Genomic DNA, 20,954 nt, shown 5'->3' with positions numbered 1-20,954 from the left:
AGAAAAAGTTCTATAAACTGTACTTTTGTAACTTATTAACTTAATAAAAATAGGTAAAATAATAAGAAATACCCCCTTATTCGAATTCTTTGTTTAGATCAAGCTAAGCCAGTGGTTGTGATTAGTGATTTGTTTATCTTATAAAAAGTGATGTCTGGATTATTAAGTTATAATATTTAATTTAAGAATCCTGAAGAGTAAAACGATCTTATCTATCCCGAATTAAACCAAAGTATATAAGCAAGATAACATTAACCAAATCCGGCAGTTGAGGCGATATTTTATTTTAACTTTCCATTGCAGGAGCTTCTGGATCTGTCCGCCAGAAGCTATTATTATTATTATTATTATTATTATTATTATTATTATCGATGGCCTCAATTCTACGCCCTATAACCCTTTCCCAACCGTCATCCGCCACCGTATTCCATCACCAGCTGCCGTGTGTAACCTCATCGCGTATATCCACACTACCGTCCTCTTGCCTCTTCCCGGTTTCCACTTCCAGAACCACTCTCATCGTTGCCGCCGCCGCCGCAGCTGCAGCTACTGTCACCAATAATTCCGTGCCGGTACGTGTACCTATTTCGGACTTAGTCCGACGGACCTGTTAACACGACACGTTTTAGACCTGTTTAATTTTATTTCGTGTCTAAACAGTTAAAATATTGGGCTATGTTATTATTAGTGAGCCGAATAATAACATAGTCCAAGATAAACAACTGTTAAATTGAAAAAATAAAAATATATTATGATTTGATTTTAGAGTGTTAAGGATTTTTGTTTCAAATTTGTTAAAGGATTATTATGTATTAATTAATACTTTTATGAACTTTTGTTTCACTACATACATGACATTATCAGTGTCCCTAAATAGGCGTGCCGAGTAACCTGTTTCTATATTGTGTCGTGTTTGAAAAAAAATGACACGATTAGTTATCGTGTCGTGTTTATGTTTAGCACCATAAGCAATTGTGTCTTATCGTGACATGTATGACCTGCTATGTCGGCCCTTATGTGTCGTATGCTTATATTGTGTCGAATTGTGACAAAAAACAGTGAGGATGAACATTTTCATATAGGAATTTCATCGAACACCTTGTAGGAATTAGGTAAATGGGGTTAGAAGCTAGGCGGCTTTTATATCTACAATCACAGCCTTTTAAAACAGTATATCAGATACGTGAAACTTAAAATTTGGTTATCTATGACAAGTGTTATTGTTGTTTTCAGGCAAGAAATGGAACTCTGATTGTGGGTGATTTTATGACTAGAAAAAATGATTTACACGTGGTAAAGCCCACAACTACAGTAGATGAAGGTATTGATTTACCAAGAACAAGTTCATTCGTCACTTCACATTTTAATTTTTTTTTAAAATTATTTTCCATCATACAGCTCTGGAAGCTCTTGTACAACACAGAATAACTGGCTTTCCTGTTATTGATGATGACTGGAAATTGGTAACTCTAAGCATTATATAGAAAATTAGAAGCTTGAATGCATCATATGCTTTTAATGAAACAGTCTCACCTTATGATGAGTATAAATAGTTGTAGTGCTTGTGATGAAGTAATTATTCTTTGTGCAGGTTGGGCTGGTTTCGGATTACGACTTACTAGCACTGGATTCTGTATCAGGTAAGCTATAACTTGAAGTATCAAATAATTATTGTTTTAGTAGATTATGTGGCACACACTTATCTTGATTTCAGTCCTGAGATAGTTAATGCTCTTTCCATATATACATTTGTATTTGAATCTCAACAATCCCTTTTCCTTTTCCCACTTAAACCTCTTACATGACTGGATTGTTCCTTATTAATATAAAATTTGCATGTTTATGATGAATGATGAAATGGTACCTTTTTGCCAAAGAAATGGAAAGTAGATGGGGTTTTAATGGGTAGTACTAAATAGTTAGTCTTGATTGTCAGTAATGCTTCTTTCTTAGTTGGCAATCCTGAGACTAAACCATTTTAACTTTTGATTAGGCGCTATGCGATCTGATACGAGCATGTTCCCGGAAGTTGATAGCACCTGGAAGGTAAATTATCTGCAATCTATCCTAATGATGTTTTTGCTGACAACTATATTAGGTTCCTTTTCCAAGATAATCTCATATATCCCTAAAAACTTGGTATAGTATCATATTCACTCAAAACAAAAATTTCATTTATCAAATATACATCATCATCATCATGGTCTGACTAGGGTAAGATGTAGACAGCCTTACCTCTACTCCATAGGAATAGAGAGGCTGCTTCCAGCGAGACTCTCGGCTCGATATATCAAGGATACCTGTTTTCAAATTTATGACTTCTATACATCTCCCCTAAAAATCGTGTTTGAATTTGAGATTTTTACGTACTATGAGAAAGAGAAGGATATAATGGTCATATTTAAAACTGCATTATAAAAATGGGTTAATATGAAATTTATAAGTATTTGAATGGGTATATAAGTGTATTTAATATGTATTTTTTTGGTTGTGTAAATATGATATTTTGTAAGTTTCAAGGGTATATACGAAAATCTCATTTTGTTATATTTCGGGAGCAATATTAATTTTCTATGCATATACATATATTATCTTGTATTGGACATGCGCTTTTAATGTGATCAAAAAGAGACGGGCGTGTGTTATGTGACAGGCTAGCCCTTTGCATCTTTTGTTTTCCTTGCACCTTTGACTCCTTGTAACCATATACATATGTTAACATAATGCATCAAGTGTGTTTTATTATACCACATCTATGGCACCCCATTTTCTATCTAAACTAAAACAATGATTGCAGACATTCAACGAGGTACAAAAACTGCTCAATAAGACCGACGGGAAAGTAGTTGGTGACTTGATGACACCCGCACCATTAGTGGTTCGTGAAAACACGAATCTCGAGGACGCCGCCAGGTTTATCCTACCTTCCTTCCATTTTTTATATTCTATTTGTCAAAATCTAATAAAAGAATCCTATGATGCCAGATTGTTGCTTGAAACCAAATATCGCCGCCTTCCGGCTGTAGATGGTGAAGGAAAGCTGGTAAGATCCTTCATCTTTCAATGATCATGTTTTTTTATTAACTATACATAATTTATCATAAGTTAATTACCGTTACTTGTGCTTACAAGGTGGGAATTATTACACGAGGAAACGTTGTAAGAGCTGCCCTACAAATAAAAAAGGCGAGCGAGTCCAAAACATAACATTTGGAGGAAATGGTATATATTCATTCTAGTCAAGTTTAACTTGTATGTGTTTGTTATAAAATTGATTTGCTTGTATAATTGTTTTAACTTTAAAACGTTTCTTTTGTGTTTATATAGTGTTGTAAACCGTGTATTCTATCATGTCGGAAAACGAAAAGAATATTTGATAGTTTGGGCAAAGCATAGTTATTGGTTTTTCCTTAGTGTCAAATTATGTTACATAAATGGATACCCACCTACTCAGGCTTTAAGGCTTCAACTTTGTGTTCACATCCTGGGTTTCATATTTAAGAATAGGTGAATAGCCAAACCAAGAGAACAACTATAGCTGTATTTGTTTAGAGTAAATAATAAAAAGTGTTGATGCCATTTGGTTGAATTAACGCTCAGAATTTCGGTTATAACACTATCTTGTAAGCACTAGTTTGAAACTCGCACTCACACTCTCTACTCCATCCCATGCTCTCCGTGCTTCAAAACGCCCTGAGATACTCTGGTAACAATAACACCTTCCTTATTATTCTTACATAGAATTATTATAATCAGTAAGCACTAATGAATTGTGTTTTGACAGTGAAGTGGAAAAAGCGGTTGATTATGGAAATGAATTATTATGCCTGAAATTAACCAATTTTGTCAATTGATGAATTGAACAAATTGGTTGACCATAATATTGCTATTTACAATCTTTTTCCTCTTCTTCTATTATATATGAAAAATATGCTTTAATAAATATCATAGTACATATTAGGAGAACACAAATATGATAAACATAACTTTTAAGAGTTTTAACTTATAAAACATATGGCACAATCGTTAAACATATTGTTAACTTTTAAACCACATTCTCTGTTAGGGTGGCTCTTGCTACTAATTTAAGGCACACCATTCTCTACGAATATTTTTGGTATACTTATTGTTTTTCTATAAACATCAGATATTTCACATAGCTCAATACATTAAAACTGTCACACTCTAACTGATCCAAACGAGTACTCTTCAGAAGTATATAACTGAACCGGTTGGTTGCATTTATAGTTTTTGATCCAACTAGTCATAGTGAGTTTTCGAGTGGCGGGCTTCCTCGGTCATTAAAAAAAATAAATAATAAAATGAAATGAAAAGATAAGGAGCTGTTTTGTACATAAGTAGAAAAATGGAGGAGTTGTAACGCAAATTAACGTCTAACAAGTTCCGTCAACAAAATGAGACAAAACCCAAATATTCCAACGACGAACAAACGGTTTCTTTGGTCCCGCAATAATTATTTATTGTTGGATTCGATTGAATCTCCAATAAACCCTCAATATTCTTCAACATTTCAATCCTATTGTTTTGTTAACCTGTACTAGAGAGATCTGTAAGCTCCTCTTCATGTACTCTTCCTTCGTTTTCTTATTTATTACCTAATTTTATTATTATTATTATTATTATTATTATTATTATTTTCATCTTTCAAATTACTTATTTTCCTTCCATGTATTCAATGTTGATCAATTTCTGATGCTCGAGTGGTGGAATGTTATTTAATTGTGCTTTTAAAATATTTATTATTATGTTGATCAACTTACCCCTAGCATCTTTTACTCTTCTAGGCTAGGGTTTGCTTGTTTGTTTGTTTAATCTCTATGTGCGTTGATGGTGACTGTACTTTAAAACCTTCATTAGGTTTTCCTTATTAATTATGTGATTGTTGTGTTACAATTTATTTTAGCTGATGAATATGATCGTAATTTGATCTCCATGATTGGTTATTATGAACAATTTTCATGCTCCAGGGTTTTAGTTTTGTGCGAACAAGGTTAAATGTTTTATGATTGTGGTTTTAGAATATGATTTTTCCGTTTTAGGGATAAAAATTGGGAGATTTTTCGGAGTCTAACTTAGCCCTAGGCCCTAGCATAGTGTACTAGGGTTTGTTTAATATGTATGTGGTTTTTGAAACCATCGTTGCTGCTTTGATGGCGACGGTGCTTTAAAAGTTCCGTTCTGTTTTTCATATTTTGGTATTTTGATATGTTCGTTGTAATTTAGCCTATGTTGTCGAAAGCCCTTCGGCCGCACGCCTAGGTTTTTGGACGAGGTGAGGCCCAGCGAAAGAGCCTTGCTGCCATCCAGCAACCTTTGGGCAAGATTCCGGCGAAATGCTGAAAATTCTAGCAAAATTCTAAAAATTACAGGCAAATCGGTATAAAAATCCAAAAAATGGCATGGAACCATCCTAAACTATCTCTAAACAAGCCTTTAACATGCCTAAAACCCCCAAAAATCGTATGTTTATGCTATGCACCTTTCTTATCTCGGGCCCTTGCTTTTAAGTGCCTTGTGCCTTGAGTGCGCCTTTGACAACTATGAATTTAGCTCTACATTGCCATGAATCTGAATCAATTTGCAGGCCATGAACTATGTATCAGTTTGTGACTTTGTTCAGTATCATATCTGAAACTTGGTTTATATGAGCGTTAGTTTCAGGACCTGTTTCCTTGTTTTATGACACTGAATATATGGATGATTTCATTAAGAGAAGAATGCAGGGGTCTAATTAACCAGGGCAATGTTTTGTTTGTCAGCACATTACAATAGTAATTGTTATAGGTTTCTTGTTTTCTTTCATCACCATGTAGTCTGCAGTTAATAAATTTAGTTGGTGTTTGGATGTGCATTTGAGGCTTGAAGAATCTAAATTAAATAATCAGAAAGTTGCTTAAAATTGGGATGGTTACACTTACATTATCTAAATAATAGTATTCTTGCATGTTCTTAGCTGCTAGTAATCAAATATTTGGAATCATAATTAGTCTTTTGCTAACACTCCAAACAGATTATTGTGACAACAATCACTTTAAACGCATATTCACACTGAATGTTTTTTATTACCATTCTAGAAGGGAAGATAAAGCATAACTGATGTAACATCTGATATTTTGATGACACTAACTTGGCTTAATATGCACAAATTTGATGTTCTTGGTTTTCTTATTATTATTATTATGATTATTATTTTTGGCAACAGGTTTCATCAAGTGAATCCACAACTGTCATAGTAACCGCTGAGTGGTTATGGCGTTATGCATTAGTTTTTGAGGGTTTGGTTGCAAACTTTCTGAACATTATGGAGAAGGAAAACTCAACTGATGAAGAACCAGTTGGTTTTCCGGCTCCTAAGAATGTCAACAAGGTAGACCATGACATTAATGTTCCTACTAAGAATGATTTATCAGATGATGAAATGGTGGGAACTGCTACTGATGTTCATGAAGATGATCGAGATATAAAGCCTTCAACAACACCACCAAAACATTTGTTAGATCATGAACACGATGTGGAAATAGTATCTTCAACTGATATGGAGATAAGAAGTCAGAAAGATAAGTTTTCTGATGACAGTGCATCTTCTTCAGTTGGAATCTCAAATTCTGAGAACTCAGTCAGTACTCATGCTGGTGAACCAGATAGTCAAAAACAAGACCAGGAGAAGGGTAATTCGGTAAATGGTACTACACTCAATTCTACTGCAACTGATATCGAGGTAAGTTGTCAGAAAGATGACAGTTCTACTGATAGTAGTTTAGACCATAAACATGATGAGGAAATGGTATCCTCTAGTAAGAAGCATTTGACGGATGCTGAAATTGAGGATACTTCAAATGATATGGAGATAAGAAGTCAGGAATATGAAAACTGTTGTGACAAAAATACATCATCTTCTTCAGTTGGGCTCGCAGATTCTAAGAACTCAGTCAGTACTCATGCTGGCGGACCAGATACTCAAAAAGAAGACCAGAAGGGTAATTCGGTAAATGATATTACACTCAATTCTAATGCAATTGGTAATGAGATAAGTTGTCGGGAGGATGATAATTCTAATGATGATAGTTCATCACCTTCAACAACAGCAGCAAAGCATTTGTTAAGCCATGAACATGAGGAAGCATTATCTTCTAGTAAGAGGCATTTAGTGGATGCTGAAACCGAGGATACCACAAATGATATAGAGATAAGAAGTCATGAAGACGATAATTGTTCTCAGAACTCAGTCAACACTTGTACTGTTGAACCAAATATTCAAAAAGATGACAAGGATACTCCTGTAAATGATACTACACTCGATTGCACTGCAGATGATAATGAGATAAGTGATCAGGATGATGATAATTATACTGATAGCAGCTCATCATCTTCTGATTCTCCATCGCGGCCATCAAGTTCTAAGAACTCGATCAATGCTCCTGCTAGTGAACCAGATATTCAAAAGGAAAACCATGAAAAGGGTATTATTGTAAATGATAGTGTTTCTAAAAAGGATTGTGAAAGTTCATCCTTTAAAGAAACATGGGATGTAAAAACTGACCCATCTGACAATACATCTGGTAAAATGGAAGAACCAAAAGTGGAAGCTAAAACCGCTGCGTTGTCGGGAAAATCTTCAGTTCTCACAAAGTTTGTAAATTTATGTGCAGCCTCCAACATTTTCCGTCATGTTTCTAAACAAACCAATGAAGATAATAATAATAATAATAATAATAATACAAATGAAAAAAACAACAACGATTCAAGCATAGAAAGTAGCCAAGAAGTAAGTCATAAATCAACACCTGAGAAACCTAAATGGAGTCTCGCGAGTCTAAGCTTAATTAGAATCTCACGCAACAAAAGCCAAGTAAACAAACCCGATCCAAACGAGGAGAATCTTGAGTCTCCCGATTTACTAGCTACTAAAGGAAGAATAATATTATACACAAAGTTATGGTGCCCAAAATGCAAAGAAGCAAGAAAGATTCTACGTAAGAGGAGGCTTAGATATTCTGAAATAAACATAGATATGTACCCGAGTAGAAAACTGGAGCTAGAAGATATGACAGGTTCATCGGATGTCCCAAAAGTATTTTTCAATCAGGTTCTTATTGGGGGGTTGAAGAAGTTAAAGCGGTTAGATGAGTCAGGCCAACTTAAGAAGAAAATAGAGTACGTAACTAGTGAAGGGCCATCGCCTAAAGCTCCTCTACCACCATTTTCAGGGGAAGATGATGTGGCAAGTAGGGGTGGTATAGATGAACTAGCGGTTATTGTTCGGAAGATGAAGGGATCGATTGTTGTTAGGGACCGGTTTTATAAGTTTCGCAGGGTGACAGATTGTTTTCTGGGTTCGGATGCGGTCGATTTCTTGTCTGAAGATCAGTTTTTGGAACGGGAAGGGGTACTCTACTTTTTCTTTTTGCATGAAATAATTCATATCTTTATCTCCTCGTTTACTTCCAATTATAACTTGATTTTATTTATGCTGAAAAACATAAACATGCTTGCTTTTTCTATAATTGAGCAAACTCATGCCAATTTTCTTGGAACACAATAGAAGGCATCTTCATAGATTAGCTACATAAGTTTCATTTACATTAGTTGTACAAGATCACTAGGGGTGTAGCTGAGCTTCACTGCTCGTCTAACTTATGCGACATCAAGTTTGGCTTGTTTTGAGCTATATATCTAAAGCTCGAGTCTGGCTCGTGAGTAGTTTTAAAGCTTGAGCTCGGCTTGTTTATTATTTTTTATTTAAATTATATACATTTATAGTTATTATATGTATATTTTAACTATAATTGTTATATGCAACATAATATATACTATTTAGTTCTTATTATCATAGTTTTATCATACAATATATATTTAATATATCAAAAAGTTATTATATGAATAATAGTATGGGTGTAAATGAGCCGGCTCCAGTGGCGGATCCAGAAATTTTTTTCGGGTGGTGCACTACTTATAGATGTTTCAATTTCACCGTTTCGGGTATAAAAAATTCCGGGTCAGTTTGAGGTTCCGGTCGGTTCGATGGTTCGGGAAAAGTTCATTACATAATAAATATACGATAAATTAATAAAAGAGACACCGTCATTAGAAATTAAAAAACACATAATATCTATACAGTAGTCTTTACGAATTAAAAATAAAATGCTTATGATCCAAGGTTCTATGGTTCACTTTGATAATATATCTTCACTTTCAACATACCTACAAATCAACAATTACAAACTAACAAATTTAAAACTAAGAAAGTAACAAATTAAAACCAATAATCTAACAAACTAAAACTAAATTTAACAAATAACTTAAACAATTAAGTAGTTAACACTTAACAATTAAGAACAATTAACATTTTACAAGAAGTCAAGAACAATTAACATTTAACAATGAATTATAAATGTAAAATTACCTTCAAAGTGGGAGATTAAGAGGATTCGAGTAAGGACTGTAAGGAGACGGCTGACAGAGGACGGGGATGGCCGGCGGCGATGGTCGGAGTGACGGTGCCGGAGTGCGGGAGTGACTGAGTGAGGCTGCCGGAGTGGGGGAGTGACCGAGTCAGGGGCTGAAATCAGGTAAGGGGTGGAGAGGCGCTGTGTTGTTTGTGCTGGTTATGTGTTTGTGTTTGTTTAAAACCCTAACTGATGTTAGGTAAGTTAGTAAAAAAAAAGAAAAAAAATTAAAAAAAACGAGATTCGATCCCGCGACCTCCGGGTTACAAAACCGGCGTGTTACCAGACAGACAAACACTTCAAATGGTTATATGGTGGTTCCTTTCTAATTTATAGGGTGATTCCTTTATTATTTTCTATATATAATTACACTATTATTTCAAAACTCGGGTGGTTCTGAGGAACCACCCGATATCATTGTAGATCCGCCCCTGGCCGGCTCGGCTCATGAGCTACTTGAAATCAGCTCGTTAAAAGCTCGAACTAAGCCTAGCTAAAACAACCTTGAGCTCTAGCCTTAAAATCATCATCATCATCATCATCATCATCATCATCATCATCGTACTCAGTATATCCCACCAATAGCAAAGCTATGTTAGGGTCTGAGGAGGGTAAGATGTAGACAGTCTTACCTCTACCCCATAGGGATAGAGAGGCTGCTTCCGGTGAGACCCCCGGCTCGATAGTAGTTTTGCATCAAGCCTTGGACATAAAGCACATAGCACTCAATCATCGGGATACCGGCTGATTGGTGCATGTACCCTCGTCTTTCGGCTATCAACGCCACCACATGATGCCTGATTAACCTTCCGCCACTTTTAACGTTATTTTCACGAGATTAGTAAAATAACGTCAAAATTAGTGCAATTTCACTTTTGCCCACCCGAGGGTTTACACATATATACATAATATGCGCGCACCTCAAGCAGGGCGTAAACCTAAAAGCTCAAGCTGGCTTGCAAGCCTAAATGCTTCATAGGGTCTTTATGTCCAGGTGCATGTAGTTCGCATCTTCACAGACGAGACTGTTATTTATATAATTTATGTTTAATATATTAAATAAATATTTTTTTCATAATTTGTATTATACATAAAACTATGGTAAAAGTAACTAAATAATATATTTTATGTTATATATAAAAACTATAATTCAAAAATATATAAAAATAATTAACAATATACATATAAATGAATTATTATTTAATAAATAATAAACGAGCCAAGTCCGTGCCGCATTTGAAAAATCAGCCGAGCCGAGATTTAGAAAGAGAGATCGAAACGAGCCGAGCTTGCGCTCGGCTTGGCTTGCTTACGTTAGTAAATAATAAGGCTTGTTTGTGCTCGCGAGCTAGCTCAAACTCGGGCTAGTTTATTTAACAAGCTTATTTTTAGGCTTGAGCCCTCATTTATGATGCGCTCAATTCGAGCTAATAAAAGCCAAAATTGAGTAGTTCACGAGCAACTTGGCTCGTTTACACCCCCTAAAGATAACAAAAAAAGCATTAGTTGTACAAATTTGTCATGCATTTGTACTAGCTCAGTGGGAGCAGCCTCTTTATCCCTTGGGATAGAGTAAAGGTTTTTCCTCATCCCACCCTCCTCAGACTGTATCTTTGAGTGGCATTTGTTTGTTTGTTTTTGTTCTGCTTGTTATCTAAATATTTCTTTGTTTTCAAATAGGCTATTGAATTTGCTCGCAAGCTTGCTAAGGAGCTTTTCTTTTGGCATGTTCTTGAGTGAGTACTATTTCCTTGTTGCCTCTAATTACCAACTATTTAGCTTCTTGTTTCATATTGGAAACTATAATTCAATAACATCATTGTGTACATAAACCTAGGGAGAATACTTTTGAAGATGGAAATCACCTTTACCGATTTTTAGATCAAGATCCCATAATAAGTCATTGTCATAACATGCCGAGGGGTATCATCCAATTGAAGCGACAGACTCTTGGGGAACTTTCACATCGGCTAAGATTCTTGTTATACGCCATCCTTGACGCGTACACGTCAGAAGACGGAAGGCACATTGCTTATAGAAGTATTCATGGGAGTGAGGAGTTTGCAAGGTTAGTTAATGCTCTTAAGTTCTAAAGAAACTCTTACTGGACTATGTGATTTGTTTGGATGGGCGTTCAAACAGATTATTTCAAGTATTAGTCCCCATAATCAGTTTTTAAGTGTTCGGGTAAAGGTGATTATGTTTTACTAGAGGTCGAAGTTTCAACCGGTTATCTTATAAATGGTTTGATTCGGGTTATGTTTTTTATCTAACGTGCCAACTTATAAATAAATTAATAACTAGAAGGAATTGGATCAAAAGTTGGCAAAACTCAAAAGTGCATATATTTAATGCATGAAACCCCATTAATCATATTATTAGAAAATGAGTATTATTGACATAATAAAAAATTGATCATTTGTAGGGGTGTGAACTTCTTACACGACATGAACAGGACATGAAATTCATGGGTTTGGGTTTAGAATAAACGGGTTAGGGTCAGTTACGGACCTGTTGGGTCGTCTTCGTGTCAAGTCGGCGGGTTCCATTTATTTTTTATTTTACTTTTTGAAATGTGTTTTATGCCATAAATTAGATTGGTTGGGTATTTTAGGCCAATATATGAAACCTAAAAGAGAAATTGGCATAATTTTCTTTTAATTAAAACGTAACTTATAAATTTGTACCTTTTGTTGTAAATATTAATTCTAAAATATTAATTTGCAACAAAAATAAAAATAAAAACATTTGGGTTAAACATGTCGTGTTAGTGCCAACCTTCGAATATTGTTGTCGTGTTTGGTTCACATGTGACAGTTTTTGGGTTGGTGTCAGGTTGGACCAGCCAACCCGTGAACACGACCCTATTATCACCCGCACTCAATTTGAGACACTAACAACTCATACAAAGTTATAAATTTTTTGGCAAAATTTGTTCTGGGTCAACCCTATCAGACCCGTACCAGAAATTTCAAGTTTAAACCGTTAGATGAACCCAGTTGACCCACTCGAGTTTGCCACCACTATGATTTCCTGATTATTTATAGTCAAATGATCAGATTTGGTGAAATAGCTAAATGTTGCTCTAAAAAGCTTACTTTTAGACAAATATATTATTACCTACTTATCCACTTAACTGCTTATTTTACTAACTGATTTTGATCCTCGAACACCCAATAATCCATTAAAAGCGTAACCCCCCCCCCCAAAAAAAAAAAATTACACATACACAATCACCACCATCACATATGGGCATTGAATTGTATTATCCATTATAGGTACTTAAGGATTGCAGAACAACTTCAAAGACTTGACCTGAATAAAACAGCCAAAGAAGAACGACTCGCCTTTTTTATTAATCTATACAATTTGATGACAATTCATGCAATACTTATGTGGGGCCATCCAGAAGGAGCATTGGATAGAAGGAAAATGTTTAACGAGTTCAAATACGTTATTGGTGGGTGTGCTTATTCGCTTTCAGACATTTACAATGGCATTTTAAGATCCAACCAGAGGCCTCCATATTCTCTCATCAAGCCTTTTAATATATCCGACAAACGCTTAAAGGTGACACATTAGTTGAATTATTGTGTTTAGGCTTGTAAACAGACCCAACATTCAGTGAACCATTTGGCGAGAAGTTCATTTATATAATAAAGAAATGAACATGAACACATATCTTCATTCTTGAATGCTCGCTTATGCCTGTTCATTTATGTTTATTCGTTTACGTTTGTTAATATACTCACTTAAATTTTTTAGGGTCATTACAGTTTAGTTATAGTTGAATTTTTAAGCCCAACTCATTGTTGTTCACATTTACTTTTAATTGGTTTTAGCTCAGTTATGATCGTTCATCTATGTTCACTTATGTTCGTTCGTTACGTTCTTGAGCGGTTCATTTATTTTCTTAAACAAACGAACATGAACAAGAAATCCTTGTTCCTTTAATTGTTCATGTTCGATCCTTTGTTTGGTTAAAGCTGAATGAACGAACACGAACATGCTCTGCTCTGTTCGTGTTCGTTTGGTTTGTTTACAGGCCTATTTGTGTTCAGATTATTTGATTATGGCAACTATATTAATGTGAGATTTAAAATTATGTTAACGTTTCAGGTGGCTCTTCCTTATTCCGAGCCTCTGGTTCACTTTGCATTGGTTTCCGGGAACCGGTTGGCTCCTGCTCTTAGATGTTATTCGCCTAAGAATATTGACAGGGAATTGATGGACGCTGCACGCTGTTTCTTGCAAAGTGGGGCGTTTGTGCTCGATTTGGACTCAATGACCATTTCGGCTACTAAAATACTCAGTTGGTAAGTTATGTAACAACTGTGTTTTTATTTTAGTTTATGCTTATGTTGATCAAAGTGTTCTTATAGTTTCAAATAATAGTCTTTATGTACTTCTGAAGGTTGATACAATGAGCTGTGATATGATGATATGTCAAACCTTTTATGGCGACACACACACACACACATAGGGACGCATTCTTTTCAGAACTAGTTTCATGTTGAGAAAGTGTGGCAGTTACGTAACCGTCTTATCTATCACAATCAAAGCACCAAGTACAAGTGTATTATGCACAGTTCTCAACATTTTTTAGTTCTGCTTTGTACGTCTCCCTGTATGTGTACATGTGTGTGTGTGTGTGTATTCGAGTGAGCTCAAATTAAACCACAAAGTATTAGTGAAATAATGAATTCGCAACTTCAGTGTAGTCAGTGAGTAATGAGTAAAATGGTTTCTAAATACTTAATGGTTCTCTTTTGAATTCATGCTATCTCTATGTATATGTCTTGCTTATGAAGAAAGCTTAACTTTTTTGCTCGTAACTTCTCAGGTATAGCATGGATTTTGGAAAGACCGAAGTGGAGGTGCTGAAACATGCTGCAAATTACTTGGAAGTTGAAAAGACTCAGACTATATTGGGACTGCTTAATAGTACTCAATTAAAAGTGGTTTATCAGCCTTATGATTGGAGATTAAACAGCTAACAATCAGAAATGTAAACAATACACAGGTTAAATCAATCCATCCTTGTTCCCACAAAAAAAATAAAAAAAAAATTGCATACACGCGCATAGAAAACTTTCGTGACAAGTTATCATAGCCCCTCATTTCTAGCATCTATGCATGCTTTCCTTGATGCTCATGAGGGCTCTTTTGTAAATTCCATTTATATATATGTATGCGAATTGGGTGGGGGCGGACCGGCGGGGTAGGGTAGGGTACGGTAGGGAAGGCACCAGTGATAAATTATGAGGTCTCAACAGATGGAAGTATGAGACAATGGATAGACACATGTTCTACTTAATGGTATATATTCTTCATTTTGAGTCTATAAATAGTCGGTTAACCATTTGCGATGTTCATAAACCACTGAAACTAATTGGAGTGCTCAAATCAAAGAAAACTTGCATGTTCAACCGGTTTGAGATTCATCTGGTTGGTTTATGGTTTCTATAACCGAGTATTAAAGTTCTGTTCATGGTTTCGAACTTGGAATCAGGGCAAACCACTGTGCACTTTTGTTATTTAATATATTTCTACTTTTGAAGTAAGCAGTTATATGTACGGTATTCGTCAACCGTATATATTGTATGTTAGTAATTAATAATAACTAGTAATAAGATTTTCTGAAAGGGTTCAAACTGAACCGTTTTAGCCGTTTCTGTCAAGTATCAATCCGGTTGGTTTGTTTTGTTGTTTTTCGAAAAACTTAATTAGTCTTTATAGAAAAGTTTTATTAAGATTAATTTGTTGGTTGTAATACTCAAACTGATGAAGACTTAGAATTTGTTAATATTTGAACTAAATTACTACCGGCACCTGTTTGCTGAAAAGCAAGCATTATGTAGGTTATTAAGAAAAACATTTAAAATGACATTGACATATAGTTTATCAGCAAGATGGGTGTATTAGATAATTTTGTAAGATTAGCTTATTACATTTACAAAATCACACCTTTTTTTTCAAACAAATGATATCCATAGGTAAAGTTAGTGAGACCATTCAATAATTGATATTTTTCTACTCTACAAATAGCAGCCAACAAACCTAACATCCAAAACACAATTTAAAGTTCAAAACTCCCCTGCTAATACTATAAGCAACCAATTGGGTTTTCTAACCATGTTTCCCATTTGATGCAACTCATTTTAGATCTATGCTTCACCCAGTTAATACTTAAAAAGTAAAAAGTATGACCGAGACCTCTTGCACACCGTCTGAAACCTCACAAACACCAACTCATTGGTATGCAATGTTGGGGAATTGCGGGATTTGTAACTTGGATTGCACTTCAGAATGAAACTATTTGGTGGTTCTCCAAATAAATTAATTGGATAAAACTTAGATGAGATCAAGAACGAGTGTGTGATATGATAGTGAATTTGCGAACCAAAGAGTAAAAACATTACGACCCAATGAGTGGGATAATGAATAATAGGGTTTGGTAGCTTCGAATTTTAAATATTCATTAAAATCCGCCATAGTTAGACTTATGAATTACGTGTGACATAATACGGAAATTCATTTTTTAATAAGTTTTCAACATAGCAATTGTTATCAACCCCAACCTGGGGCGCTTCCCTCTTGGAACCCTCGTACGTTAAGGGCTTCGACCATAACATCATAATAAACAAGCGTGCACGCCGCACCTTCTAACTTGTTTAATGTATGTTATGATTTACATTGGCCGAGAAGTCAATCCAATTACACTAAAATATCTAACATGCAATCGTTACCCGTTAGGAAATCGTTCCTAGTAGTGTTCAAACACTTTGGCATTTGATATGTGTTCCACCAGTAGCCCCGACAAAACAGATAGTCCTGCAAAAACTCAGTCCCGATGCACGAACTACAATTGACCGGTTGCGGACCAATCCTTCCAGCCAATGGATCTCCTTGTTTTACAATAACACTTAAAAAAACAAATTTAAAAGCTAAAACAAAGCTTAACTTCTATAATAGTTTTAAACTTGAAATTGATCCCCGTTTTAGTTCTACGGAACCTTAGACGACCTTAGGTTCGAGACATATATCAAAAACTCTCAACACTTGAATCAGATGAATACACATGAACTATTTACAAAACTCAAATACATGCAATTTAAATGCTTTATGAAGCTAAATTCTTGATGTAATCACTAGATCTAAATAGTAAACAGCCAAGCTATATGTACACGTAGGACGATACCGATCTTTACACATGAAACGTAAGTAATGGCCAGTAGGTTCCCCCTTCCCAGTTGTAGGCATATGTGAAAATTCATTGAAATTGGTGTGTATACTTAGTGAAACCAAGCTATAGCCTGCTACCCAATTAAATGCTTAAATCACCAAAACTATACTATCAATGTATTTTGTTATCTCAATATCTTAAGTTATATGTGTTCGTTAATTGCATTCACCAGCTTTTCGCTAACGTATTCTTTTAAGCATGTCTCTCAAGTGAGTGTTAGGATGAGGTGGGCCCAAAGCTTAAGGAATTTTAAGGTCAAGATGCTCAAGTTAGAACGGCTAGAAACAAGTCTTTGATAATGCATAGCTTAAACCACTTCAAAACTATATTATCAAATACTTTCCTAATACGTTCCGTAAATGTGCTCTCATCCTATGGGGGGCGGCCGCCTAACCGAAATATTTTTTCTTAGTTTTATACGTGTGTGAAAATCTTGATCACCCATACAAAATTTTACGTTCTCCCCTTTATAGTTTTGACACCAACCCACATGAAATTTAGAAACTGAACATAAGAAAAACCAAATTGGAAGCTTATAAAATTTTAAATACAAACACTAATTATGAATATAACTTATATAATTATCGATGTATCAAGTGTTAATACTTTGATGACCGTCTAAAATTATTGTGATGTAGGCCAAATGGCCATAAAATGCTTAAAGCCCGGCCAACCCATAATTTTAAAAGGTTAAACTTCATTTAAAAGAAAAAAGAGCAGTGACCATTCCACTTGCCAGGCGTCAATCGTGACTGTCAAGCCTTTGCGATTATCCCTTTGTCGGCTGCTGGTCATTCACCAAATTCCGGCCAGATACCTCGTTAGGTAATGTTTCCTAGGCTAGTTACTTAGTTTAGTGATTTAATTTATTTGATTGGGACATAGGCTAGGACACATTACAAGTTATAAACTTTATATTTAAAACATTGTTTGTGCTACCCGAGCCGATCTGACCAAAGCGTTTAATAATAATAATAATAATAATAATAATAATAATAATAATTCTCTAAGCAATAATGATAATGAATTTTAGCATTATTCGTATTTCTTGTCTTATCAAATGACTACCTTTAATCTAGAATTTGACACGGCGTTAAAAAACATATTTAAACATATGTTTGACAACGCTGTTAGGTGTGTTAACCTTTTGGAATCATATGTCAGTAGCAACGCTGCCATATATATTGTGTCTCGGACATGATACATGTCCAACAAGATATACAATAGTCCATACGGGATCAATAATTAGAATATCGGCATATAAAAGATTGTTATATAGTTATAAAAGAACAAAAGAGAAACAAAATATGTTATGAAACACGGCACTCCTTCTTATGAAGGAAAGTTTCTATCTCTAGGTTTATTACCTTCCTTAGAAAATTATAATACAATCTAGACTTAAGTTTTCCGTATTATATTGTGTTTCATTTAAGGGAAAAACACGTTAATGGAACATGTTTCATTGTTTAGTATACGTCAAGTTTCATAAAGGTTACAGTGATGGTTCAAAGAATTATATTTTTTTGGGACCATTTAGTGATAGAAGCGGACCACATGTTTGCATTATTGTTGCAAACATTACTCATTTTGGCTTGATGATAAAAAGATGTGGACTTTAAGTTGGTTTATTTTTTAATCAAATACCACATTTGACCATTTGTAATGTGTGGATAAACGAGCATGATGATTTGTGTGGTATTATCAAAATTATTGAGCTTCTTTGACGAAAATAATTGAGGATTAATAAAGGTTCAATTTACACCGTGACCTTATGTTTATAGTAAAATCACGATGTTATATGTTAATACTAAATCTATGTGTAGGTCCCGAAACTGGATACGCAACGAACGGCTTTGTTCTTGATAATCGTGCGAGACGGGTGCGGTAAATCAAACGACCGAACATAAATAATATAAAACTAAAATAAATGAACGATCTCGTTGTCGGTTAAAGATTTGATATATTAAGGAACGAACCGACCCACCCAAGGTGAGCTCCCATTGGGTAGATGATTTACACCATACAAACACACACATACATATGACAACATGTGACATATATATAGCAAAATAAAAACATAATCTAGAAGCTTTTCCGTTGAAGTTAAACGCGTTTCGAAGCTCTTGCCTAGTGTCTGGAATTCTAGCCCACTTTAATTATTAACTTGACCATAAATATATAATGGGTTTCATAATTTGATATCACAAGTCACATTTTTGGCCTTACACTATGTTCGGTCTAGGTTAACGTGAGATCAAGTTAGTCATATATCTGGTAAAGATCGGTTATCGTTATGTTACTGTTTAATTTCCAAGTGTAAAAGGTTAACACAATTTCATAACATTTTAATTTTCTAGCAAAATTTAAACCCAGGTATGTTTGAAACTTGTATTAATTAACCATATGAAAGTATAAATGCATATGCACTAAAATTGACTAAATGAGAAGGCAGAATACGCAAAACTCATGTGTGACTATTTTCATTCATTTTTGTCAGCAATAACTTTCGGTTTAAAGTGTGTTTCCTTCAATTTAAATGCTATACAAGTCTTATTATTTTCTAATTGTACGAAAATAAAAAAGGCTAGCTATCTCCATGCATTGGTTTTCAATCATAAATTCTAAAGAAAAAACAACATGCTAAGAACATGACCTTAAGTTAAAGTTCTATAGAAGCATCGGAAGGAATCTTAGGTATGTTTTGTTTAGAAAGTATATGAATGTGCATACGTATCATGTTATGGTCATGGTCAAGTAGGTTGTTGTGTCATAACTTAATATGATGTGTTATGATAGTTATAGTTATGCTTGTTAGGATATTTTAAACTAAAACTTACACGTTAGGTTGATTGCATGTTATGGATATGAGCTTGGAGTGCATTCGAAGACCATCCAAGTGACGATTGTCATTTGTTTATGAATTTATGTTAGCACACTGTTTATTTTATTGATTATGTTATGACAACGTAATATTTGAATATGACTAAGTACTCTCCGCTATTATGATGCATGAAATTTCTGTTTGACAATCGTGTCTTATGAGTAAACCCAACCATTTTAGGGCACTGGGATCGGAGGCCTTACACTATGAACACAATAAATCACATACTTCTTAACTTATTGATGTTTAAAACACCAACTAGAATTTTTAATGGTAATTTTCTTTTCAGACGTTTTTAGAATGGTCATTGGTCTCGCGATATTGAAGAGTTAAGTTTTTTTCTTTTCAAGAGGTATGGTTTTAAGTCCATATTGTAAAAAGAAATGTATATTTTAGATACAGAGTTAAAGAGCGTAGTTATTTAAAAAGAAAGAAAGAAAAAATTTGTTTTGAGATGAACAAAGAGAGAAGTTTGAGAACACAAAAAGCACGCTCCGGTAAGTGAAAGCGAAGCGAGGAAAGAAGAAGGAGATTATTGGATGTCTCGTTCTCTTGGATTGCTCATTTATGGAAACTTCTTTTAATCCTTTTCCATTTTTCATTATTATTATTATTATTCTTTCCTAACATTACCCAATCTAACCTTCAATTTTACGACCACACATCTCATAATAGCTATTCATTTGGAGAAGTTACATTTTAACTATAACACAGACGGCTTCGTAAATATCATTCTAACCAGTGAGACCAAATAACACTGCAGTTTTCATTGAATATGTGGCTTTCATAAGGTTACTGTAGAAAACCAGTGGTACACGTCCACAAGATTTAAATATGAAACCTCAAACACAAACGAGTGTTTACCACTCCCACGCCCCTTGAAATCAAAGAAGTTATATTTATATTCATTTTGTATTGATAATTTATTCATATTTAGAAGTGAGAATTGAAGTTCATGTGGTTGGTTAAAGTCATGTCTAAAGTTGTTAACTTATAAAGTGTATCCTTGCTATGGCACCATTTGAGCCATTAGTTTATGTCTTCTGTCATGTAACTTTACATGCACATAATTAAGTCTTTTCTATGTGACTCTCTGATACACCCTTTCATTTTTTCAGCGTATATGTTGGATATGCACATATGTTATACGCTGTGCAATATATGCCTACATATATTGTTTTCTTGTTATTGTAAATTTTCATTTTGTGAAATAAAATCTTCTTTCGCTGCTTCTTTTTCTTTTCTTTATGTGTCATCGTTTTTCAACAATTACATGGTATCATAGCAGTGTTCTTAATCTTGCTCTTCGTTTTAACCGGTTTCTCTCGTTTCACCGGTTTTCTCTCTTCGTCCGTTGTTT

The 20,954-nt window shown here is 34.6% G+C and overlaps 1 protein-coding gene across 1 annotated transcript; it reads left to right on the top strand.

Moving 5' to 3' along the window:
• Positions 1-1,116: 1,116 nt before the first annotated feature.
• Positions 1,117-3,399, top strand: LOC143585536 (CBS domain-containing protein CBSX1, chloroplastic-like). Its single transcript, XM_077067298.1, has 8 exons — positions 1,117-1,170; positions 1,234-1,321; positions 1,399-1,463; positions 1,592-1,640; positions 1,994-2,046; positions 2,798-2,913; positions 2,986-3,043; positions 3,133-3,399. Exons 1-8 carry the CDS (start codon positions 1,117-1,119, stop codon positions 3,205-3,207), a joined length of 558 nt encoding a protein of 185 aa, XP_076923413.1. The 3' UTR covers positions 3,208-3,399.
• The last annotated feature ends 17,555 nt before the right edge of the window (positions 3,400-20,954 follow it).

Source organism: Bidens hawaiensis, unplaced genomic scaffold, assembly GCF_021521415.1.
Source record: "Bidens hawaiensis isolate Kalapana, Puna unplaced genomic scaffold, B.hawaiensis_p1.1 tig00033878_1, whole genome shotgun sequence".
In the NCBI taxonomy this organism is placed as follows: Eukaryota; Viridiplantae; Streptophyta; class Magnoliopsida; order Asterales; family Asteraceae; genus Bidens; species Bidens hawaiensis.
Note: the sequence above shows the minus strand (reverse complement) of the source record. Positions and strands in the feature narration are given on the sequence as shown.